The sequence below is a fragment of the Pyrgilauda ruficollis genome, unplaced genomic scaffold (assembly GCF_017590135.1).
Source record: "Pyrgilauda ruficollis isolate IOZ18807 unplaced genomic scaffold, ASM1759013v1 scaffold59, whole genome shotgun sequence".
Taxonomy (NCBI): Eukaryota; Metazoa; Chordata; class Aves; order Passeriformes; family Passeridae; genus Pyrgilauda; species Pyrgilauda ruficollis.
The window spans coordinates 3856429-3881872 of NW_024527599.1; the positions used below are offsets into that span (position 1 = coordinate 3856429).

A 25444-nucleotide genomic window follows, 5' to 3' on the forward strand; every position below is an offset into this window, starting at 1 on the left:
TCTGGGCTCACGGGGGTGCTCTTGCACAGCCTGAGCAACGTGCAGGCACTGCCTGGCTCCGGGAGCCCGGGGTTCACGCCGTCTCTGTGACTGATGCTTCCATCATTCTTTCTGCATCCTGTTTTCAAATCACCCTGCTCATGGCAGGGTGTTGGACTAGATGATCTTTACAGGTGCCTTCCAATCCAAACCATTTTATCACCATTATCACAGACTGTAGCTGAAGAAGTAGCAAGTACTAACTTGGCCTCAGTCATGATGGGGCCATGATGCTTAATGCTGTCTTATCCAGCCCATCATCTAAGGAACATTCAGTATTCTAATTTAATTTCTGATTTTCTGACAGAACTAGGATGGAGAAACTTTTGATCATATAAAATATTTTGATTTTCACCTCCACTTTCTCCTCACTTTGAAGAAAGGGATGCAGAAAAAAACAGACATGAAATTGAATGTGCTATGATCACTCCCTTCACTGCTGAGCCACAGCATAATGAATTATTTTCCCCTTTATATCTAATGTTGCACTTTTCACTTGCAAGGACAATCAAATAATTCTACTCACTTTTTACTCTGTGTTTCCATCCAGGAGAAGTGCAATGTCTGTGAACCCTTCCCCCAAACCTGCTTGTCCCACACCCTTGAGAGATTAGGTTGAGGCTGCTAGAAATAATTCATCCTGCTGGTAAGTGGTATTGATTTTGCTATTCTCCCTTTCTATTTATTTGTCCTTTAGTTTATGAGCCCTTCATGGAAGGGACTGTGTCCTTCCATATTTCCATGGTATGTTCTGGCATGCTTTGAATGCAAGAGAGCAGTGAACAGCCAGTTTCTCCTGGCTGGACAGCCTGGAGATGATTAACAGTGACATACTGGTGTGCTCCCCACCCCACCAGCTGCCTTCAGTGAGCTAAAGGATAAAGGGATTTTGGTGGTTGCCAAAGTGAGCCATTTTTAGTGATTTGCAGCAGAACAAGCAACATGAAGATGAGCATGGAGATGAAAAAACCAGACCTTTCCACCCAAGCACACATGCAGACATGTTCTTAATTGTTAATACAGTGTTTCAGAGCACCTTATGCCCACATGTTAATATGCACGAGGCTGCCAGACAGGTTCAGGTGAACCTGCAGCACTTCTGCTGGACTAAAGTCTTTCCTATAAAGGACCAAATTTTCTAAGATCATGCAGTGAAATAGCCAACAGAGAAGTGATACTCAAAGCTGTTTTGTAATTCATAAGAGCTGTGCAACAGTGTGGATAACTACAGGCTATTTGAGACCTATAAGGAAAGCTGTTCTCTCCCGTGAGGTACATTCCTGCTGGAAGCACAGCAAAATGTATCTATTAAAAATAGCTGGATAACACAGATGGACTGGACTAAAAGTGCAAACATGTCCTCAGGCTTTATGTGTGCTTTTTCACTGCCATATCACATGTATACATTGCATGTTACTGCTGAAATAATTTTTCAACTCATCCCAATGTAATTAAAACATTGGGCTGCTTCTCTGCCTGGGAGTCTTGCACAGGAGGAGGGGATGGAGCAATGCATTAACAAATAAGTCTGGGTAACTGTTCCCTTACATTTTATACTTCATACTGTGTATGCTTATGACTGCTTGCAAAACCAAACTGGTGCTTGCAACAGCCTCATTAGCCCTGTCACTGCATGGTTGAAGGCCTCCTGTGTTGTTCTCACAGAGCAGAGATTTTTCCTTACCCTTCATCAAGGCCTCTTTTCCCATGTGTCCCTTGAATGTGCTCAGAACATCAATCACCTCTTCCAGTTCCAGAGACCCACATGCTTTGCTGTCCCACTTTTCAAACAGTGCCTCCAAAAGCTGTTTCCTTTGGGCCAGGTGAGACGTGCGGTGAACCTGCAACAGAGGAACAGCTGGTGTTTGGTAACTCCTGGACACTGATGCTGGACACTGCACAAATGGGGACACTACACAAGTGTGGACACACTCTGCAGTGATTGTGCCAATCACATCATTCCTATGGGCCAGGCTGAATCTGTACATACACAGCTCAGACCTAGAGATGAATCATTAAACCTAGGAGATAACTTAGAAACACTAAACACAGTGTTTCTGTGTTTAGTGTTTCTGTAAGCAGGGGACAGTTCAGTTTACCAGGCAGGACCAGCACTGCAGAATGTTTTTTCACAGTGAACAAATGAAGCCTGTGCTGGATTTAAGGTGATGTCAGCTCAGGTAAGTGCAAGTTTCCCAGAACACAAATGTCTCCCCAGCAAGAGCTAACCACAGCCTTGTCAGTGACATCCAGAGACATGACAGTTCATATTTCTGTACACTGTTATTTGGCTGGTGCTGCCCTGAAGTGTGTGGGCTACAAGCAAATACATGTTACCATTTGTCCTCTAAACCCAACATAGAAGGATAACTGGCTGGAGTAGAATTCTCTCAAAGGCCAAAATACTGGCAGTGTGTGCTGTGTTCAGTGAGGACTGTGGAGCCGTCAGATCCAATATCTCATTCAAATTAGGTCAGCAGCACAGAGGGAAACCAGAAGGAGGTCTGAGGAAAACACAGCTAGAGAAATGCACCACAAAACAGACCTGAAGTGATATGAGGCACACTGATGCTGGGCATGAGGAAGGAGAATATTTTTTTTCAACACATGGCAAGAGCACCTTGTAACTTAAAACCAAATAAGCCTGTGCACATTCACATCCAGCCATGCACATAGCAAACCCAAACACACTTGTTTTAAAATCCTCCCCAAACATCCACAACCTCCTATGTACATGCCAGTGCAGTAGGTCAGAGATCAGGTTCTTGGCTATTATAAAGGTGAATAAGCAGAATGGAATGTTTTGGGCTCTTTCACAATTAGCTATCAACTGTTGTCTCACTGAGTTCAGCTCTAGGACAGACAGACAACCTCTAACAGGATGAGTCTGTCATCACTTCCAGAGCTGAGGGCTAGGGAGGGAGCATCTGTATGACAACAAAGGGGTAAAAGGTCTCCTGAAGGAACTGGGGATGCAAGGCTGCAAGTGGAGAGCTCTGCCAGCACCAGATTAACAGCTGACTTTGCAAAGTGTTTGTGGGCACTTGCTTGGTTTTTGTTTGGACATGGGATCAGCAAAACTTATCAATATTTACTTTTTCTCGTTGTTCCATTTTTTCCTCTTCTGTCTGCTCATATTCTCCTTTGATAAATGCAGTAAGCCTCTTCACAGTAGGCAGAGAAATGTCTTCACCAACAAAATTGTCCATGAGCTGTACAAACTGTGGCAGGGTGAGGCACCTTGCAGCAAAGCTCTTAGTACAAGAATCCTGACTGTTCTGAATCTCTGCCACACTGGGACTTGAGTCTGAAAGGCAAAAAGCACAGTGTGTCACAGGAAGCCAAATGCTGCCCTAAAACCAACCACGTGGCAGCTATCAACACAGCCCTCAATCCTGCACTTCCTATCCAGGGAAATTACAGCTGAATACAGACTGACTCCATGCTGAGTAAAGGCCTTAATCTGCTTATGCTGTTCTAATAGTAGCTCTGCAGATCCAGTCTGGCATGGATGCCATCCTACAGCCAGCCAGGTCAAACCCTGACTACAGGTGAGCTGGAATTGCTGTTACTCAGCAGGGGGCTGTCTGAGACAAAGACCTCATTGAGGGACTGCTGTCCCAGACAAACAGGATGCACATCCAAGGACTGACTGAAGGACAGGGTAGTGCTGTGCACTGGAAGTTACCACAGAAAGCTGTAGGTACCAGGGGGCTGTACCATCAGCTTTACATAATGAACCTGTCACTGGATCGTTCAGACAATGCAGACCCAGTCCTTGCAGTGTTCTAAACCCTGAGACACAAGAGTATTCACAGAGTGCTGACAAGGAGGTTGGTGCTTCTAGGATGTTTAAGAAAATACCTCTTTGAAACACAGTTGTCTGATCTAGCCTTCCTAGAACAAAGGCCTTTGTAGACAATGAAGGAGGATCATCCTTTGGAAACACAGTGAGAGATTAAAATAAAAGGTTCCTGCTAGATGATCTCATAGCACATCTCCCTATAGGCAGTCACAGTCTAAAAGTTATTTAAGTAATTTCTAGATTTAATGTGCTCAGGTTCCTGTCTTTCTGTGGTAATATTACAGAGTGAAACAGAACATAAAGTTTCTCCTTATTATAAAAATGCTCCTGCTTCACAAAGTCCCTACTTGAATTAAAGTGTCTGCTCAGGGCCTTGAATACAGATCACCAGCAAAGTGACTCACCTGCCATCCTGTGAGAGGAATAAGCTCTGAAACCTTGGCAGAAAACACCATGCTGAGAAGATAGCAAAGCTTATGGTCTTCTCTACTCAGAAATCACTCACATGGTTTTGAAATGGATTTAAAACACCCTGTAGTTAAACCAATCTAATCATATACATAGAAAATAATTAAGGTCTGTCAGAAAAAAGAAAACACTTTACCTTTACCCTGGTCATGCAGAAGGTTCTCATCCTGCAGTCCTCTCTCTGAGCTTGTCTGTTGGTCAGACTGGCTCTCGTTGCTTGCAGAGGTTTCTTTCACAGCCTCTGCAGCTGGAGTGTCCTGTTGGGAATCAGTGACATCCGTGTCTGTCACAGCTCCATCTCCTGAGGCTGTGCTTGTACCTTCAGGTGTTGTCTCTGTAACTTCATTGTCCTCTTCACTAACTTGCCCTCCTGATCCAAGCTCTCTGGCTGAAGTACAATCTTCTGCTGGTTTTGTTTCTGTCTCAGGCTCACTACCCAGGATGGATTCCTCTTGTTCTCCAGATCCAGGTTCTCCATCCAAATCATTATCTTCAAGGCCAGTGCTTGTACCTTCAGGTGTTGTCTCTGTAACTTCATTGTCCTCTTCACTAACTTGCTCTTCTGATCCAAACTCTCTGGCTGAAGTACAATCTTCTTCTTGTTTTGTTTCTGTCTCAGGCTCACTGCCCAGGACGGGTTCCTCTGGTTCTCCAGATCCAGGTTCTCCATCCAAATCAGTAGCTTCAAGGCCAGTGCTTTCCACTGCTGACATGGCATCCTCACCTTCCTTGCTCACTTCAGAAGCACTTGGCTCTGCTGCTTCATTTTCCTCCTTGGGAATTCCTCCAGTCTCAGTTTCACTCATGCCCATTTCTTCAACAACTTCTTCTGTAATGCTGGTGCTCATTCTGTCAGTCTCTTGCCTATCATCATCTACAGGTTCACTTCCTAAAATCTCTCCCTCAGAAATTTCCATTTTAGACAAGACCAAATTTTCACTGACTTCCTCACAAACTTCCTGGTCACCAAGGCTTTCCCAGAAATCCATAAGATTAATATCTTGCAGCTCAATTATTGGCCCTAAAACAAACAAAAAAAAAAACATGAGTAAGCTGATAGTGTCCACTGGTTTTATGTTCTCCAGTATTGCAAAAGAAAATTTAAAAAAGAAAGGTAATGCCAAGTAAATACAAACTACCAGAAAGTATCCTCTGCAAAGACACATCTCAGGAGCACAAAACTTCAGAATAATGTCTTTGCCTGCATAGATCTGCTCTTCTGGCTACGTATTACACCACTTTTCCTTTGAAATAAATATTTCATCATTCTCTACACTAAGAAGGAGAGATGTAATTTGCCTTGCATTTGATCTCAGCAATTAATTAATGTCCAATATCTTTAAAATATTTTACTTTCATACAGATGATTCCCTCCATTTTTTCTCTTTCTTTCTGGAGGTATTTTAGTGCAAACACAAAATTAACTTGTAATATTGCCCAGTAAGAAAGAACAATTGTTTCAAAAAGAGTCTTTCTTTAATTCTATTTCCCAAAAAGTACTTCAGAATTTTGTAGCCAGGAAAACTTTTGGATGCTGAAGCATTTCTGAACATTGCATCACAGTTTGCCAAATGTGCTTGCAAATCCTGGTGTATCGGTCACAGCAATCATTTGGGTGCCTTTTTTGGTAACACTTATAAAACATATCTCAACCATCCAGCCTAAAACACTCCCAGTGTTTTAACCACAACTGAAACACCCATGTGCTCACATTCTCTGGGGTTCCATAGTTCCCATCCATCAGTCATGGGCCTTCTGTCATAGAAGTGTCTCAGCAGGGCCAGTATTTTTTGTCTATCCAAGACACCAACCTAGACAAAAAGATTACAATTACTGTGTTTTTCCTGTGGTTCTTGTGACTTACATCAACATCTGCAGCACTACAAAGGCACCATCAGCCAATAATTACCTGTGGCTGATAATTATCCATTACTAGAACATTACTACAAATTTCAAAGAAGTTAATTTATTTCATAGAGGCAAAAATTTCTTCTGGGCTGAACTGGAACTCTCCACACATATTACTTTGCAGGTTCTTCCTTTTCCATATCCTTGACAAATTACAGTGAGATAATTGTAACTGTTCTGCCAAAGGAGTTCTTCGTGTAAAGATCAAAGCTTCAACCCTTCATACTCTCAGGACAGATATTGATTGCCTGACAGTACCATGGAAGAATTTCCATCTATTATGGGCTGTGCTGTGTTACCTTAGTGACTGCACATTGTAGTTTGGTTTTGTGCCCCATCATCTCCTTTGAAGTGTGATGTATTGGCCTGGAAACATAATTAGTCCAAAAATCTGAGCTATTATGACAACCTCCCTAATTTCCTTTAAAAATTCATAGACATTTGACCACAGAGGTGAGAGAGGTATCAGCAGTTTCAGTACAGAGGAAGGTGCAGAGTTTATTAAATCCTTGTTGCTCAGGGTGAGTGTACACAGACGATAAACCCAGGAAAAGGCAATGAAATGGGTCATTTCCAATCAGGAAATTGTGGGGTTTAAAAAGTAAAGCAAACCTAAACGATTGCAAGTTTTCCATTTTATGATGTATTCCTGTTGTCATTATTTAAGTCCTGCCACCTTTGTAATCTCCCTCCCATTATTGAAATAAAGTAGTTAATTAGGAAACAGATTTACTTAACTTCATTATTTGTAGTGAGTAGCTTTCCATCTGAATTATTGATTTCCTTTTCACATTTTGTTCCTAGATTAAAAACTGCAAAATGTAAATTTCACCAGGCTTTTAATTCCTTGTGAACTTTGCCTGCCCTTAGACTAAAGAAATAAAGGAAGAACTTTGCTGTTCTTTTCTGGAAATTAGCTCAAGATGACTGCATTGTTTATAACCTGAAACTGTAATTATTGGCAGCAATAGTTAAAAACAGAGGATATGGGAACAACCCAGAGATACACATCTCACCTACTGGTGAAGTTAAGGCTGGAACTAAGCAAACACATCACATTTGCTGGTACTGCAGCACCTTCCTCTACAGGGAAGGGGTTTTGCCAGTTGTGCAGAAAGGACCAGAACTGAAATGTAAGAAGCCATCTGGTACAATTTTAGTGCTTCAGTATCTGGTAATTTAATTCCTGCTGGTAAAAAAAAAATGCTGGAAGCCAGGGTTGAATTTCAGCTATGGGTGGGTTTGGAACAACAAATGTCATCACAGAATTCTGTCCCTAAACTTACAAGATGTAGGCCCTGATTCCCAGTATCTTGACATTAACATACAGATACCTTGCACAACCCTGTGCAAACATTTCTTCTTGTTATTTCTCTTTCAGTTGAATATATCAGACTGTGCTCTGATCCTTTTAGGAGATGCACAAACACACAACGTTTTAAAGGCATTCCCAGGTCACTGTGGAATATTTGGATCCTCCATTCAGTAATTCCATTACACACACTTAATTTTCCATTCAGATTTCCTCAGCTGTTACTTGTCATAATCATCTGCTGGTTGCCCTCAACTTTGCAGTACTACTGCATAATTTTACTTCATTAAAATGGGAATACATTAATTAAGTATTACTAAAAAGAAAATAAGGATGTTGTTTTGGGATTTGGTTACCATTTTGTCATATTAAAATAATATAAATGGATTTAGGAAACTCAAATTCTTGAAGAGTTTTTTGTTCTTTGGATCCAATAATTTTATTGTATATAAATATAGATAAATATAAAAATATATATAAAATAGCTGAAATTGCCAAATATTAATAGGGATTTATTTACTTATTTAAACATTTCCAATTTACACAGATTTTCCATTTTAGCAGGGGTTCCTGTTATTTCAGGACACTTTTCCTTACAGCTTACCCTGGGAGAAACATGCCACAGTACAGCCAACTACAGAAGAGAGGAGCACTACAACAAGAAACCATTTCCAACTCCTCTCCCCAGCTGTGCTATTTTTCCCAGTTCCTAAATTTAGTAGAAAAGGTGACTTTTTTTTGCACTTGGTGTGTGACTAAGGAGGCTGATGACAGATTCCTGCCCACCTGCCCTTTGTGAGCAGGACAGGTACAGCCTCTCCTCTCCACAACAGAAGACCATCTGTGTTTGTACAGCTGCCCAAAACTCAGGGCAGCTTTAGGGCCCAGGGAATTGAAACACGTTGACCTAATTTTTTTGTCACCTAGATATTGGCAGGTGATGATTCTCTGTTTTCAGCAATGTTCTGTGACCTGTGAGTAATTCCTTTGGCAACACAGACTAAACCAGACTTGCCATTTAATCAGGGATAGGTCAGTGTTTAACCACTTGATTGTTTTTCTGGAAATGTGATGTGTGTATCCTGAACCCTACAATGAGCTTGTTAGTGAGCAAGAGGGTAGAACAGACACTTAGAAAAGGTCATGAGAAAGCAGACTTTGTTGTTGCAAGAAAGATAATCAGGAGTGTCTCAAACTACATTGGCTTGAAAACTAATCTCTGACTAAATTAAATTTCATTTTAAAATCCCTTGTTTAAAACATCCCTGGAAATTAATGAAGAGTTATAAAATAAACTGATACAAGTGAGCACAGGGACAATAAGCTAAAAATTCACAGAACCATTGCCTTTTGGGGTATTATAGCAGTGATCCAACTGTGTTCTGGGATTGTCTTGGGAAGTTTCTGCTGCAGTGGGTAGTCCAGGCTGTCCTTCTGAGCTGCCATCCTTCTGGATGCATGCATTTGAAATCATAATAATGATCATGTGGATACCTTCTAATTTGACTGTAATTTAAACACTGCTTTCTCAGCTCCCTGGCCCTAATTGCAGCTCATTGAGGCAGCCAGCCACACTCACCATGCAGACTGGAATAACTGCCTGCTCCCAAACAAATGGAAATTAGGAACTGAAACAACTGCTTTGCTGTGCTTTGCAGAATGGGCTCTACAGGTAATGGATCACATTCAAGTAGTAGAAGTCCTTGGGTTACTTTGCATTTTATCTCCCCTGTGGGTACAGTAGAACTTTACAAAAGAAACCAGGCCAAGTTTAAAAGAGCTGCGTGGCCCACACGACACTTTAGTGAACTCAGTTTGCAGGGCAGGGCTACCTCGGAGCCTGGAAACCACAACTCTGTGCTCTGATCAGTTTTTTTTCGGCAGCAGTGGCGTCACTGCTGATAGCTGCTCACTCCTGTTGTGTTAGTATTTTTGGCTCTTTGCCTCTGAGATTCCACTGGGATTAGCAGCATGGAGATGGTGATTACTGCCACAGAAATAATAGGAAGAAAGTCACCTTAAAACATGAAAGGAAAGAAGGGATCCTTTGGAAATCCGTGGCAAAGACAGGACTCAGGTTTCTATGTCCTTGTAGCCAGGAGGATCCATCACAGCCCTTCTGTGGAAAGTCAAATGTCTCCTAGCTGGGAAGCAGACACATTTCTTCCCTCATCCCTGAAACAGCAGCTTGCCTGCTATTCTCTAGAACACACTATTGGTGTTGAAATGAGCCCTGTAATTCCTTTCTCTTGGCGGTAATGACATTATTAGCATGACATTGTAGAGCACAGTTCACTCTGGGTAGGCTCTGCAAGCATAGCTGGAGGAGTGCTGGGTGGAATAGAAAATTTATGTAGGGGGGAAAACTAGGGTTAGGGCAACTGCTTGCTCTGTAGTAGCCAGCAACTGCCAAAATGAGGGTACTCATAACAAGTACCACACGTTTTGGATGAAGCCCAAGTTTTTAGCAATAGCTTATGCCATTGATTCTTCAGTTTCTACTATTTTCTGGTTTTCTAATGAGTCTAGCACTTTTTATGTTTGCTTTTAAATGGAGGTGCAGGTGTACTGAGAGGATGATAGATAGAGTTTAAAGCTGATGAAAACCAAATTATGGCTTTTGAGTTTCATTTCCAGCTCTGTAACTGACTTACTGTATTTTAATTTCCTGTCCATAAACTGTGGCTGAAGTTCACAGTACTGTTCTCAGAGAGGCTGTAAAAGTGGATTATTTTGCATTTTAAATTTTAACTATGAGATTTATTGATAGAAGCCCTTCAGATCTATAAAGTAATGCAACATAATTAATGCAATATAGGTAATTATTGAAATAATGTGCACATTTGTTAAAGTCAATCTACATCAGATTAGCTTTGCTGAAATGTGGCTCAATAGATAAATTAGCACTCAAATATTCTGAACGTGCTGTGGAAGCAGGTAATTTTTAGAATTAAAGGCCATGGTTAATTTCTTCTCAAGAATCACCAAACTTCAGTCCCAAGTCATCAGTTTAGGTAATTCAGTTTCTAATTAGCCATCAAGTAATAGGCTATTGGATGTTTCTGTGTCTAAGAACTATGAACTGAACAACAGTGCAGCAGCTATTGTTCTCTAAAACACTGCTGAGTAAGCACAAAGAGAGGATCTAGAGCTGAGGAAAAGAAAAAGCAAGCAGTGACCCAGAGAAATACCAACCTGGGAGCATGCCCACATTGAAATTAGGCTGAGAGCTGCTTTGCCTACCTTTCCATAATCACAAGCTTGGAAGAGGTCAATAAAAATTTGCCTCCGTGTGTCATGTTTTGTTGCTTCTCGGAAGTCCTCAGCACACTTATGGAGATATTCCATGATTTCTTGGAACTTGTCACTTGATACATGTTCAGTGTAGGAAAGGATAAGCTATAGAGAGAAAGCAGCAGTGGACATGGTTATCTTCTTTCAAGCATTTTCACCTTTAGTTGAACTCCTAAAAATCTATTATGTGCAATCAAATATTTAGGAATTTGTAATTTAGTCTGCCAACACAACACAGACTTGGTGCCTTCTTCATTCTCCCCTTCAGAAGAAACAATATTCTCCAAACAAGCCTAGCACACTGCAGAAATGTGTCCTGAACAGTTCCTTTCCTGTTCCAGAGGTCACTTATCAAGCTCAAGCAGAGATGCTGGATCAGATCCCTCCTATGAAAAGCTGTGGCTTAAGCTCGATTTTCTTGTGGAGGATTTAAGTTCTCCATGGTTTTCTGCAGCATTTAGTATTCTTGACTTCATCCCCAAGGAGGCATTTTGAGCCATTACATTCTGCAGGAGTGACAGTCACTCAACTCTCAAACGCCACAAAAGGAGCATTGCCTACAATTTCAGTGTTTAGAGGAGCAGTTGGATACAATAAAAAAATGGAAGATCCTTTTGAAAATGAGCCTGCTGTCACCCAAGTCCTCTGACACTGGGAGTACTACTGACTTGAGATTGATTTTACGTTCCAGCCTTGGAGACACCTTAACACTTTGGATTTATAGCCATGTGGCTTTTATGAGCAAAAGCAATATGGTTCTAAAAATGTGGTGTGCATGACATAAATAATAACGGCCATCAGAACAAACCACAGTCCCAGAGCCTGGGCTGAATTATTACAGTAGGTTTCTTGAGCCAGCCACACTAACAGGGAGCTCATACAGTTAAAAGGAGGAATTTCCAAAGCACAGAATGTTTCCCATTATCCCATTTTGAGAGTATGGATACCTGACATAAGTGCTAAAATATCCTGGGCTTGTTGAAATGCCACACAGGCAATAACCAGCTGAAATATTAATATATGTTATTATTATTCATGTCTATATTGTGTTATTTCCAAATATATGGGACAAGTGGAAAAGAGATGAAGAGCAGAAAAGAAGCAGTGGCCTGAGGGGTGGCTGGTAGGAAAGAAGAGTTCCTAATGCAATGTAGGTTTTTTCTTCATTTCAGCATAAAAAAAGTATGTAGGTTGGAGAGGTGGCATCTGGGGCTATGGGTATCCACCAGCTTCTTGGGGTTATTGGAACCCAGAGCCCTGTGACAGAGGAACCTTAAAGGTGAGGCTGTTGGGATCAGGCAGGTTGGACAAGCAGATTGTTATTCTGGATGTCACCTTGATGACACATCCAAAGGCTCCTGCACTAATACTGTGTCTAACAGCTTCACAGGACACTGTTTACAAGCACCATGTGGGCAGGAGGCACCATCACAGGCTTAAGCTGATGTGTAAATTACTGTACACATAATTAGCATACATTAATTTGTTATTAACTGAGAGATTTTGACACCTCTCTAAAGAAAGCTGCCACGCCTCCTTCTTGCTACCCAGAGTCCTTGGTATAGTTTGTGACCACATTATCATCAAAAACAATGGATCTGTTCTTGTTCCTACTGATCTCACTAGAAATGGAGAAAGCCTCATACAATCCTGGAAAATAATCTCACCTTTAAAGCCTGATTCTGACCCTGCAAAGACGATGTGAGCATTTCCCTTTGTGCCAGACTGCTGGGCGTTCTGTGTGTTAGAGCACAAAGCCTGTGGAATAAACCATTAAGGGCTGGTCCCTGGGATTTAAATGCTTTTCATATAAAAGACCTCACGAGGCTGTCACAAAGGATGTAAGAATGCAACAGCCACTGTTCTGCATTTTTGAAAAAAAAAAACCCAAACCTGAAAAACAATGATCTGTGAGGTCTCTCTACTGAGTTTCTAACAGCCTTTAAGTAACCCAAAGCCACACTAAATTCAAGGAAGAAAAAAAAAGCCTTTTAATTTTAAGGTCCATTAAAAGCAATGCTTTCCACATGGGAAAGGGCCGTGACCAGCATGGAGGAAGAGCATCTCTTTCTGAGTTTGGTGGATGATGGAAAGGGGTGAACAAAGGTAAATTGTAGCTGAGGATTAGAAGCAGCCCTGTCCTGATGATGGAACAGTTCCCAAGGGAAGTGATGAAAGCCTCATCAATTGATTCAATTAAAACCAGACTGGAAAAAGAATCAGAGAATATGTTCTGAGAGAACATTCCTGGCAAATCAGACAGCCTGACAATCCATGTCTTTCATACTTCTGATCTCTGTTGTCATATCTTTAATTGAGTTAAAATAAAGAGTACACAAAGTATATTTGAAACAGTTTTCTAATGTTAATGGAGCATGAATTCATTCAGTGATTATATATATGTACCATAGGGGTTATGGACTGATGCTTCATTGCAGTGACAAAAGCAATTCTCTGGGCTCTCATTATCCACAACAGTCTTCTTAATTAGATGCAATAATTCTGAGGTTAAATTCAAAAATATCTCATTTCATGCTTAAAAAAACCTTCAACAAGTTACCATAAAAATGCATCCCTGTGCAAAATACCAAACATGTGAGTCTCCTGAGAGGGAAGAAGGCACAAAAAATCACACATGGTTGCTTGGAATTAGTCTCTGCACAGCTGCTTTATACTCTGGTTTTAATTATTACAACAGCACGCACTAGCACTGCTGCAATGAGGGTCTGCCATTATTCCTATTCTAAACACCCCCTTTTACAGGTTTAATTACCCAGCCATAAAATACAGCTCTGTCGCAGGTAAAGATGGCTGGCAAAGCCTTGGCCTGGAGGGCTTTCAATAAATACAGTTTGAAACAATTTGGTTGTTTTCAGCTTGAGGAACAGCAGAGTAATGGGGTGAAACTTCCAACTACGTTTATGATTTTGATGAGTTGAAACCACATTTTTGATGTTTCTCAATGACAGTTTTGAGTTTAAAACTACTTGGTTATGCTTCATGAATATTTATGAGACTTGTTACAGTTTGTTTATGGTTCAGACCAGTGACAGTTCAGGACAAAGGCTTCTCATCCCAGGTCTTCATGGCTTGGTTCATCCTGGTTAATGGAACTTAGTCAAAAATAACAATACTGTGAGGATGTTACTAATTACCCCAGGCTAATGGTTGCAGTGGGACACCAAACCTCCTGTGAGCAGCCAGTCAAAGTCTGAATTCACAAGTGATTCAGGGCTTTGACATTTTAGAAAGGGATGGGGAGGGGTGTCCTAAAAGCCACTGCTCCAGGAGTAACTTCCCAAAGAGCAGCAAGGCTGCAGCTCTGAGGAAAGCAAAACAGTTCCCTCCAGCTGGCCAGAATGGAAGCGTGTGAGAGCAGAGGATGGAGATGGAATGTGAAACGTCCAGATACAGCCAGTTACCTGGAATGCTGGAGAAGGGAAGCCCTTCACTTACTCCTCTGGGCTGTTCCCAGGGAAATGCTGACACTTCGTGATAAATGCCACATTCTGAACCAAATGCTCTTATTTAATTTCTCACCTTTGTGAACTCATCTAGGTATACTATTTCTTCCAATGTGTTTAAGATTTTCAGCTTCCTGTCATGGGTTGCTGGTAAAAAAAATGAAGGGATATTGGTTTAGAAAGCAACAGATGTGATTTTGCATATTGTACACATATTTTTGCACAATGTGCTGTTACATTAACTTTCTTCTCATGTTGGATGACATTTATTTGAGGTTATCCCACAGTAGCTGAAGCATCTGACTGTACACAGACCATCTAAATCTGCTTGCATTTCTCTTCCTGAGAATCTCCGTTTAGCTATTCAGAACTGTAGAGTCGTATTTATTCTTGACATAAGTTGGTGCAAATTGGGATGATTTTAACAGTACTTACAACTAATTATGTGAGGGAGGAAATGATTTTTGATTTAACAAACAGATAAAACTGTCTTAGAACTCTGGAGATATGGATTCTGCTTTGCAAGAGAAGAATCTGAAAATCATAGTAATTTTCTCAAGAATAAGGGAATATTTTTACTGATGATGATATTCAAAAGTATGTTTTGGTCAGCTTCTGGGCTGCTATAATGGAACTGAGAAGAGACATCAAATATCTATATAGCTTTCTGAATAAGTTCTTTGAGAACAGACATGCTATTTCTGTTGGCATTATTTTTCTGTTCTTTCTTCTAAATATATCAGGAATAATGAGAAAATTCATCATAGAAATGCATTTATCTCTTGTTGGTTAATGTTCCTAAACTGTACATTATCTTTATTGAACTATAAAACAGAGTGTAATGTTCTGTTAATGTACATTGAATGCTATTAAGTGAAATAAATTAAGAAATTGAGCCTATTAGAGAAGTAGTACAGAGAGCACCCCCAGCATCTGGAGAGGAAATATCTGGGCAGGAAATTCCTCCACAATCTCATGTCCCAGGGTCTGCTTGCACTGGGGAACCACAGCTCCACAGCAGGAGCACAGGGGCTGTGTTTGGCAGTCACACAACATCCCACCAATATTGGATGATTACTCAGAGGAACAATTCTGCAATACAGACAGGGCTGATCAAGGGTGAGCTCCAAGCAGAGGTGACTCCAGCAGCAACAGAAACACTCTGGAGTGTCCTTTTTACCATCCCAAATCAGCAAAGACACATTTGTTATCATTCATGATCATTACAGGCTCTCAATATAAAGGGCTGGCAGCAGGCTGGCATTGCCACCTCAGTGTTCCTGGTTCTATTCAATTACCATCATCTGGGGAGGTCAAGTGTGAGCTATATAAAGTGGACAGGAATTATGGAAATCTCTCTGAGCTGAGTGCTCTGGTACAGAGGCCCTGGGCTGTGTGTCACTGGATGCCAGGGATTGGCCAAGGGAATGTCTTGATGAGATGAGCTATTGGGTGGAGCATTAGGTAAACCTCAGTAATTCCCCTGAAACCATAACAGGTAACAACACTGTCAGACTTTAATCTTGTTGATCCCACCTTTGTTCCATATCTCCCAGTATGCCAGTATTTCCAAGACCTCCCATGAGACAAATTCAAAAAGGAGGACGTTGGTACAGTGATTCTTAAAAATAGCAGTAAGCACATGGCAATGTGTGGCTAATAAGGGATGTAAGTGGAAAAGGTCTGCATCAGGTCTTTCTATCTGCCTGAAAGATTTTTTAAACATTTTTCCATACTTTTAAAGGTCATATGAATGAATTACATGGCGCTTCAGTCTCTTTCCAATCTATCTGAAGATTTGTGGTTGATATCCTGATGTAACTACCCTTAGAGATTCTTTCTCTGTTATCAAATCCATTTGCTGTTTGCTCACAGTTCACATCAGAATTCAGATCACAGCAATAAAACTAAGGAAGACACATTGAAAACTTGCCTTTTCTCATATCTTCAGGAATAGAATCAGTGACATCTGGAAAAAACCTCAAGGCACTCTGAACCTAAAAATCAAGGTAATAGCCTGTGTCATGCAGACAACAGTAGACAATTACTAAAATAAATCTCCCTGAATAATCAGACATATGGGCCAGTCATGGGTCTTACACATAGGTAAGATTTGTGAACAATGCCCTGTCCCCTGATCCTGTGGTGGCAGAGCCATCACCCAGGCTTGTGCCCCATGCTGCCATGCCAGGGTACATGGCACTAACACAAATGTCCTTTTCATCCTGTCTGCAACAACCACAGCAGGATCTCCCCTCGTTACCAGTGCTGCTGGGATTTTTTCATGGCCATCCACCGTCCACTCCTTGAACAGAGCTGCCAACACCTCCTTTCTCCTCTCTGTCTCCTCAGCCTTCTGTCTTTCTATCTCCTCCCTTTCCTCATGTTTTTTCTTTGCCTCAGCCTTCATCTGGACCAGCCTGTAGGACATGGGAACATGGATTAGAAAGAGACCATCATAGGCATACTTAAGATTGATTAAGCCTACCCTAAAGAACAAAACAAAAGGAAGCAACTCTGCTGAAATTCCTGTCTATGTGGAAGACATTTAATGGAAAATCATCTGTGCAGCTCTCCTAGTTCTGTGTCATTTCAACAGCTATACATTTTACCTTCACATTTATAATGACATTCATCATTTATTGTGCAGATGTCCTTCAATTTCCTTTCAAATTCTAGCAGGGAGACAGGTGCATAATTTTGCTACAGTTGATTTACCAACAAAATTGCATCAGTCTTCATTGTCTCCAAACCCAAGTACCTTTTCACACAAGCACTTCACTGGCAAAGAGCAATGTTCAATAAAATTTCTGAAGCAGCCTCACACAATAGAGCCCTCATTGCCTTAGGACAGGGATAATACCTCAGCCTCTCCATCATTTTCAACACATGGAGTTTGCAGGTTTGCACTGCCAGTCGGCTTCCTTTCTTCCCGCTTTTGTTTTCTTTGCTTCTCTAAACACCCAGCCATGTTTTTCCCAATCCTCCATTTCACACAACAAAAGAAGGGAATAAAATTGATCCTGAACTCATCTGCTTTGATTTCGACTTTGTTAATTTATGAAATGGGGAAAAAACCCTTTAGGAAGGTCAAAATGCTTAAAGCCAAATGATCACTTCATATGGAGAGAGCAGTTCCTGTTCATGGAGGCTGCTGGAATCTCTATGCACTGAGGCAGCTGCTCATCTTCGAGGCCTTCACACCCTCTGTAGCTATTCAGGGAAAGGTGAATTTCTCCTCTTTTGTACCTAACAACTCCAAAAACTATATTTTAGCTAACAATTCCTGCTCCCTTCTTCTCCCTGTGTTTCACATGCTGTGAAATGGGCTGATCCTCTCCCTGCCCTCTTCCGTTCCTCTGGGGTCATCCTACAAATTATAACCCATCAATATTTTCTTTAATGAACAGAAAGACCTGTTTTACATGTCACAGCAATACACTTTGATCACAGTCAGTTTTATCACAAGGTCCTTGTTCTTCATGGCCATTTATCACAGAGGTTTCTTAATGAATCATTTGGTTCCTTAATCGATGGTGGGCATTGCACAAGTGCTGCTGAGGCAGCTCAGCCTCGGGCACTTTGATAGCAGGGGGAGGGTAAAATATTTTCCCAACTTCCGACTGCTTCCCAGAGCTGGAGAAGAGAAGGAATGCAGCAGGTACCAACCTAAGTGAACAAACAGATTTTTCTCCAATGTATGCTGCAGCAGAAAGAGAAAACCAGAGCATGTGTAGAGGTAGCTCCTCCTCTGGGGCTGTCTGCAAACTGGAAGCGGAGCCTGGGCTGTGCTCAGAGCTGCCAAGATGTTCCTGGTGATTAATTTGGGCAGTGTCCAGCACAAGTTACATTCTGTGCTGCACCTGCACTGGGCTGCAGTTTTGAGTTAATTTCTAGGGTCCTAAACTTGGGCAGCTGTATCCTCTGCCTGGTGTCCCTCAAACAATAATGGCAAATTAGGGGTAACAGTACCAGGCACCACCCATTGCAAAGTGAGCTTGTTTTGGAGCAGACATTTCCAGAAAAGATGAGATGGCAGCGAGGTGACTTCTCCCTGCAGAACCAAACATGTTTCCTCAGGAAGAGAGCTGCCTGCCTCCCACACAGGGATGGGTGACTCAGCCTGAAGGACTCCCATCCCTGGACAAAGGCTCTGTTTCAGGTATCAGTCCATGTGCATAAGGAATTTCTCCCATCTGTTCTCCTTCCTGCCTTGACTCCCAGTCAGGTGGCAGTTAAGGAGAAACTGGAGGAGGTCCAAGAGAGCTCACTGAAGATAGAAAAGTGTTAGATGGGAACCTGTGATGAATCCTGACTTGCCTGAAGGTAATGCCAAGGCTCCCAGGACCTTCATTTGGGCCAGAATTTCATTCCTCACCTTTCTGGTGCTTATGTGAGAGGTGTTAAGCACAGACTGGCATTGCTCTTGTAACAATTCCAGCCTGTTTGAAATCCAGTGACTCACTGAGGAGTCTCACTGCTGTGTGGTGTTGTTAAAATCCTGTGTTGCTGTGATTTAACAATCCCATGCAAATCCCACAATACAGTCATCACAGATATGTAAATCCTGAGCTGCTGTGAATGCAAATCCCATGATACTACTACCAGTGGATATGCAAAACCTGCTACAGCCATGATTACAGAACCCCCCTGGCAATGCTGTCTATGGAGAAATTTATTTCTGTAAGTCTTGATAGTCACTTCCTTTGACTCAGCTCTGAGAGCTACAAATGGGGAACCTGTCTCCAAATGTAAAGATGGGCTTAACAGCCAAGGGCAAGATAAGAGGTCATGGGTAGCCAACACTTTGTATTCAACAAAAGCCCAATCCAAAACCCCAGGAAATTTTATGCATTTTAGTTCAATTATTTTTCCAAACTAAAAGAGATATATCCAGGTGTCCCTCTGTAAAGCAACAGGAATGATAAATCCCAAAGCAAAGGTGAGGCAAGGCTGACATCCCTAAACATCCCCCCAGAACAGCCTGTGCTTGAGTGAAAACTCACTGAAAGACATATTTCCCCAGCTCATTTGTTTCAGTGGACCAACATTTAAAAAATATAAAGTAAAACTGAAATTCTTTTATCAGTGACTGTATGGAATTCACTTCTCACGCTGCTTTGTTGTATTCACATCAGGCATGTTCCTACAAACTGCAGCAGTATGTTTAATGGAAATGTGGAGACAGAAGCTCAGATAGACTTAACATATTCTTTTAAGCATTATAATACTGGGAACTTCAATTATCTTCATTTAGGGTTTATGCATAAGACATGTCAACATTTTACTTCCCTAATTCCTGACACTGAAACCAATTTTCAAGTTGTATGCACTATTTATGCAAATAGAGAGTCATTCAAACAGAAGTCATTATTCTACAAACACACATACAGAATAAAGTGATCTAGTAGTGAATGAGTAATTTTGACATTAATCACAATCACCTCTAGATCATCTATGAACTGAAAAGTTCACATCTATATTTTCCTGAACAGAGCAATGAAAAAAAGCATTATTGTTCATCTAATGCTCTCACATTTTAACCTTAGCATTTTGTAAGGTGCCACGGAACCCTGTTCCAATATTAATTAAGTATTATACTATACTTATACATTAAGTATAGCCCAGAAATAAGCAATAGAACAAAATACAAAACAGTTTCTACATTAAAAGGAAAAATAGAATATAAAAGGAAAGCCTAAATAAAAATCCTGGGTGAAGCAGTTTCTACACTGTGCCAGGACAATGCTGTTGGCTTGGTCAAGAGAAATAATCCTGAAGGAGGAAAAAAAGTTTATGTTTTTATTAAGTTTGGAAGACTAGAGAAGCAACTATATGAAGAGTCTCCAGACCTTTCATACCAACACCTGTCCCAAAGAGCTGCTGTCACTAAGCTAGACCAGTTTGGAAGCAGTTTGCATTGCTCATGTGTTATTAAGATAGAGTCTAAGGAGGAATTATATCCTTGTGAAGGGCAGAATATTGCCTCAAACAGGAATAACCAGTGTTTCATTTTGTGTGCCATGTTCTGGTATTTGTCCTTCTCAAGTTTTTATGAGACAAATACCATCCCTGGCACTGCACTCCACAAGGTGTGTTTTGCTCAAGATTCTGCCAGCCAGGCTGCAGGGACACCATTCCTTTTATAAAACAGAGACCAAGACACCAGCTCTGGCCTTGTGACCACCCACACTATCAGTGCTCTCACCTCTGTGATGTTGCACCTTGCCTCAAAGATTTGAGCTTCTCTGAGACCACCTTCAGTTCTCTCAGGTATGGTCCTAGTTCTGTAGGAACACTATGCTGAGGGTTATGCCTCATCAGGTATTCTGCAAGATAATTAACGGGCTTAAATCTGGTTGGTTCTTGGTCTGATACAAGCACATGGTTTCTTTCCACTGCCATTAACAAATTTTCTGTTCCTGAGATTAATGTAGGGAGGAGGTTGTCGAGCAAATAGATGCGAGTATCGAGTGTCTCCTTCTCCTCATTGTACCACTCTCTGGCCAGACAGTCCCCGGGTTCTCTCCTCCTCACCTTTGCTTCTTCTGCCTTTTGTGCTTGAACCAACCTCATCTTTGTCTCCTGCAAACTCAGACACCTTTGTTGTACCTTTTCATGAAAACACTCTTCCCATGAAGTGTAATTACTAGGACATGGCAGTTCATCACACCCCTGATTGCTTTCCATCTCTGTTGCAGTCCTATCCTTATGTCCAAGTTCTGGATCTTGTAGATCTGCAGATTGGGCTGATTCTTCTGGCTGAGCAGCCATACCTCAATCACTGTGACACAGAAAAAAAGGAGCTGTTATATAATGCCAAAAGATGCAGCAGTGCCATAACAGGTGGCACAGGAATAGAGTCTATTGTTAGGCATTAACTAATATTTTTTCCTATGTTCCTTTTTTATTCTGTTACTGCTGCTTTATACTCTTAAATAAATACAGACCCTTTACTTCAAAGATCAGTAAATGATTTATAAAGATTAATTATGTATCACAACAGCCCTTGGAGACAGAGCAACTAAATTAATGTGTTCCTTTCTTAGGGCAGAAGAAACTGAGACGCAAAAGGGGAATGATTAATTCCAGGTCACTTAGAGACTCAGAAACCAAGCACTGAACAGTGCTTGGAACTTGGCCCCTAGTTCCAACCAGTGGAATCCTCTTACCCCCAGCACATAATTTCTGTTTAGGTCCATTCCCTGCCTCCAGGAAATCCAGTGGATATGAGACAAAGGAAGCAAGTAATGGAAAATTCCAGATACCCAAGAGCAAGATTCCTCTACATGCTTCCTCCACTTCATCTTTTCTGAGGCTGTGAAGAACAGTGAGGAAGCTTGTCCCACAAACTGCTTAACTTCAACTGTGGCAATTATTTTTTGCTCTGGACATTTTGTTAAGGTAACAAGGACACAGGTTCATGGGTCAGCAGAGCTTCTAAAGAAAGTAGGAACCTATACCGTGAATTCTGTGATTAAGTTGCTCACAAGCATTTTATGTTGTAGATCACTCTGTAAAATAATAATCCCTTTACAATTCCAAGAACTTCACTGCTTAAAATGTTCATTCTGTGAAACATCAGGAAGAAACTGAGCTGCTTACAAGGCACAATTTGAAAAATGTCCCTATATATCTCCATGCATAACTGTCTGCATCTGGAATGGGATTAACACACAGAGAATGGAGCAGAAGACTGGGTACTACGTGATTCAAAGCATGAAAAATCAGCAGCATGCTGCAAATCCCCCAGCCCAGTGTTAAACAACAGCAAGGGAAGGGTGATATTAAGAAATAATCTAACACCAAATTAGAGATGAAACTCCACTCTGAACTTGTTGCCACTCTACTCTCTTCAAGTTTTTATTTAAAAGTGCTTTTCACTGAGGCCTTTCAGTATCCATAGCAATAGCATTTTGCTACTGCTTTTGATATGCATTGCTCTTCCTGTTTAAGCATTTGTAGCTGTTCTGAAGCCGTTCAGCCTTCCAGGAAATGCATAAATGTGATCTACAGCCCTCCTAGCACACAAATTTAATTATGAATATGTTGACCTTCTGGTTCATTAACACTGTTGGAGTACAAACACTGCCTGGATGGGTGGGATGCGTCACAGTGTTAAATTTCTAGGTTTGTTTTCTCAATGGGCTTGTTGGCGTTTTCTAGTAAATTTTTTCCAAAGGTGCATTCCTGCTGGGAATGGGATGGTTCAAATTGCCTACCTGACCCACAGCGAGGGTTTTAGGTTGGTAGTTGGTTTTGCTACCAAAGGACATGATCTGGAAAGGAGTCTGGATTTACAACTGCAGAAAGGAAAACCTGTCCACCCTGTGGAATTGTTCCTTGCTTAGGTGAGTTCCTTTCAATGAGCTGTAAAACCAGACTCCTTGGTTCAAAGCAGGGTGTTAACCAAATATTCTGGTCACATTCCAAATCAGCTGGTTTTGTTGTGCCAAAATAAACTGTTCTTGTAGTTTCAAACACTTATGTTATTTCTTAAACATCCTTTATGAAACCCTCTGCAGTTTCTGTGCAATGTTAAAGTGACAACTGCACTCTGCTTTACGAGGTGGCTGATTCTGAAAGATGATGAATATCTTTTCTACACTGTTCTCAACCTTTTGTTAGGATGGTTTTGAGGATTAGTAAATGTTTATAAAGGATCTCCATGTCTCTGACCAAAACAAAACATGAAACCAGCAGTGTGACTGTTCCGTCTCAATTCCATGGCATCCACGTAACTCCAGGAATGGAAGCAGAGCATGGAGAACTGTGCCCAGTGCTTTAATGCAGTACAGATGAAGAAGACTCAGAGGGTATGGAAGATCAAACAAAAAATAATAAACAACAAAGGAATGCTACAATCAGGTCATGAAACTTGGGATTAGTGGAGGATTGCAGAGACACAATGGATAAGACTCCATTGGCTCATAACCTTCAGTGATTTTCATGAGTTGAGAATTTGGGCCATAAGGAAGAATTTCTCCACTAAAAGGGTGGTCAGGCACTGGAAAGGAGGGAGCCACCATTCCTGGAAGTGTTCAAGAAACAACTGGGCGTGGCACTCAGTGCCATGGTCACATTGACAGTGTGGTGTTTGGTCAAATGTTGGATTCAATGATCTTGGAGGTATTTTCCAAACTTAATGATTCTACAAATTTATGATTTTACAATAATATTTGAGAGCTCTCAGGGTCTATGGGATTCCCAAATGGAGCCCAAATAACAGCGAGCATGGAGCACAGAGGCAAGCTCTAGAAACACCCAGGAAATTTGAAGTGTGATATAAAGTTTCCTGTCAGCCTTTGTTCAAGCTGAAGGCAAGATAAGCTTTCCATTATTTAGTAGGATGCCACTTCCCTGGCTCCTTTACTGTAAGAAAAATATTCTTGCTAGAATCCCTGCAGGCATAAAAAGATTATCTCAGTGTTTTCTATAGAAAACCCAAATGTGCTCATAAACAATATTCTTATGGTTTCATTTTTATTCTGTTAGAGAATTTTGATGGGTGGGATAAAGCCAGGAATGACTAAAGTTTGTTTAGGTAAATATTTTCTAGATGTTTGAGTTATAAAAGTCCTTTCAAAAACAAAGTTCAATCTTTTTTACATTCTATTGCTCAGAAATAATTTTGCCTTTCCCTCATGTGTTTCATAGAGCATATTTATCTCATCACAAAAAGCCCAATACTCTTTTCATACATGATCTTTTCAATACAATTAAAATTTAAAAACATTTTCTCCTTTGCTTTCTGAAGCTTTGAAGAACTGTTTTTCTTACCTTTGGAGCAGGTATCAAAATAGATCTTATTCCTCCTGCATTCAAAGTGGCTTTGCAAATCAACAGGGATTTAATATATGCCCATCAACCATTAAAAATCTTGAAGAGAATTAGGGATTTCTCAGACTTGCTGTGGAGCTGGGCTGTGAGTTTTACTCCTCTGTGTGTTTGCAGTTGCTAAGCAATAATCCCAAAGGTTGCTATGTCTTTCCACGTTCAAAATTGCTGTAGGTTGTCTTTTGGCTTTGGCACAGCCCAACAGACTCTTCTGTACTGAACTTAGAACATGGCATCACATGACTGAAAATAAAATAAAATCAAGAAAAGACTATGAATAGCAACAGAGAAAATTAAGGGCACAAATAGAGAATCTGCAGGTGCCAGGGACAGGTTACCTTCAGATTCAAGATTTACAAAGTCCAGAACTGTCTCAAGTCCATTACCAGCTGAAGGGAGGACTGTGTTAACCAGAGGTGAGGATCTCAGACATAAAAAGAAATTAATTACAAACTCAATTTAAACATTTTCAGGCTTTCTTTTTTGTGTTGCTTTGAAGCAGCCTTGAAGGAAAGGCACACAAGCATTAACGAGGGGGGAGAGCACGGTGCCATTTTGTCAGACTGCTTTTAAACCTGTATCTAAAGGAATTTGATTAATCCCCTTTCATAATCTCTCCTACATTCTTTGAGTAATAATATGACAGGGAAAGGAGAAGGCAAAAGACAAACACATCTACAACAGGCATTCTGCACTCATTTACACAAATGTAAATCAGGTGCCTGTCCAGCATTTCCCTTGGGTTAGTCACGACTTCCAACTGAGAAACTTATGGCAATTTCTGCCAGGAAATGAGGTTTATCTAATGCCGCTTCTTTCTTTGTATTTTATACTAGAAGTGGCAAAACCTTTGGATTGCCTACCTGCAGGAAAACTGAACTGTGACTTTATCTATGGTATTTGTCATTGGAACAGCTGCAAGGTGCCCTGCCCTCTATTAGTTTCCATTTCATGGGATAGCCTGTAAGAAACCTTGAAATAGAGGAGGTCAACTTTCATGTGAAAAATACACTGTAATAAATTAGCATTTCTTTGCTATTTATTTGGAGAAATGTATCAGAAGGAAATACGCTCATTGCAGTGCATTTCCAAGATGTGTTGAAGTCTAGCATCAATTATGTTAACAAAATGAAGCAGAAAATTAGTGCTCAGGAGTAATTTAAAATGAGGCTTTAAACTGGATTGTGCACTTTTTCCTCAAAGCAGTTTGCACATGATTAATTCCTGTTATCTCTTCTCCCAGGTGGGCTTGGTTTTTCCCCTCTGCAATTCAGAATTCTGTTGTTATTATGATTAACTTACAAAACTTCTGGAGAA

The 25444-nt window shown here is 40.9% G+C and overlaps 1 protein-coding gene across 1 annotated transcript in view; it reads right to left on the bottom strand.

Moving 5' to 3' along the window:
* The window catches only part of EFCAB5 (EF-hand calcium binding domain 5), a 32078-nt gene extending 7855 nt beyond the window's left edge, over nt 1–24223 (bottom strand). The window contains exons 1-10 of the mRNA XM_041482677.1: nt 24071–24223; nt 20499–21074; nt 16554–16710; nt 16224–16287; nt 14367–14437; nt 10776–10931; nt 6024–6123; nt 4449–5333; nt 3135–3346; nt 1724–1880 (exon numbers count right to left, since the gene is read on the bottom strand). Coding sequence (XP_041338611.1) covers nt 1724–1880; nt 3135–3346; nt 4449–5333; nt 6024–6123; nt 10776–10931; nt 14367–14437; nt 16224–16287; nt 16554–16710; nt 20499–21064 — 2368 coding nt within the window. The 5' untranslated portion in view covers nt 21065–21074; nt 24071–24223. The remainder of the gene's footprint in view (nt 1–1723; nt 1881–3134; nt 3347–4448; nt 5334–6023; nt 6124–10775; nt 10932–14366; nt 14438–16223; nt 16288–16553; nt 16711–20498; nt 21075–24070) is intronic.
* Between the last annotated feature and the right edge of the window lie 1221 nt (nt 24224–25444).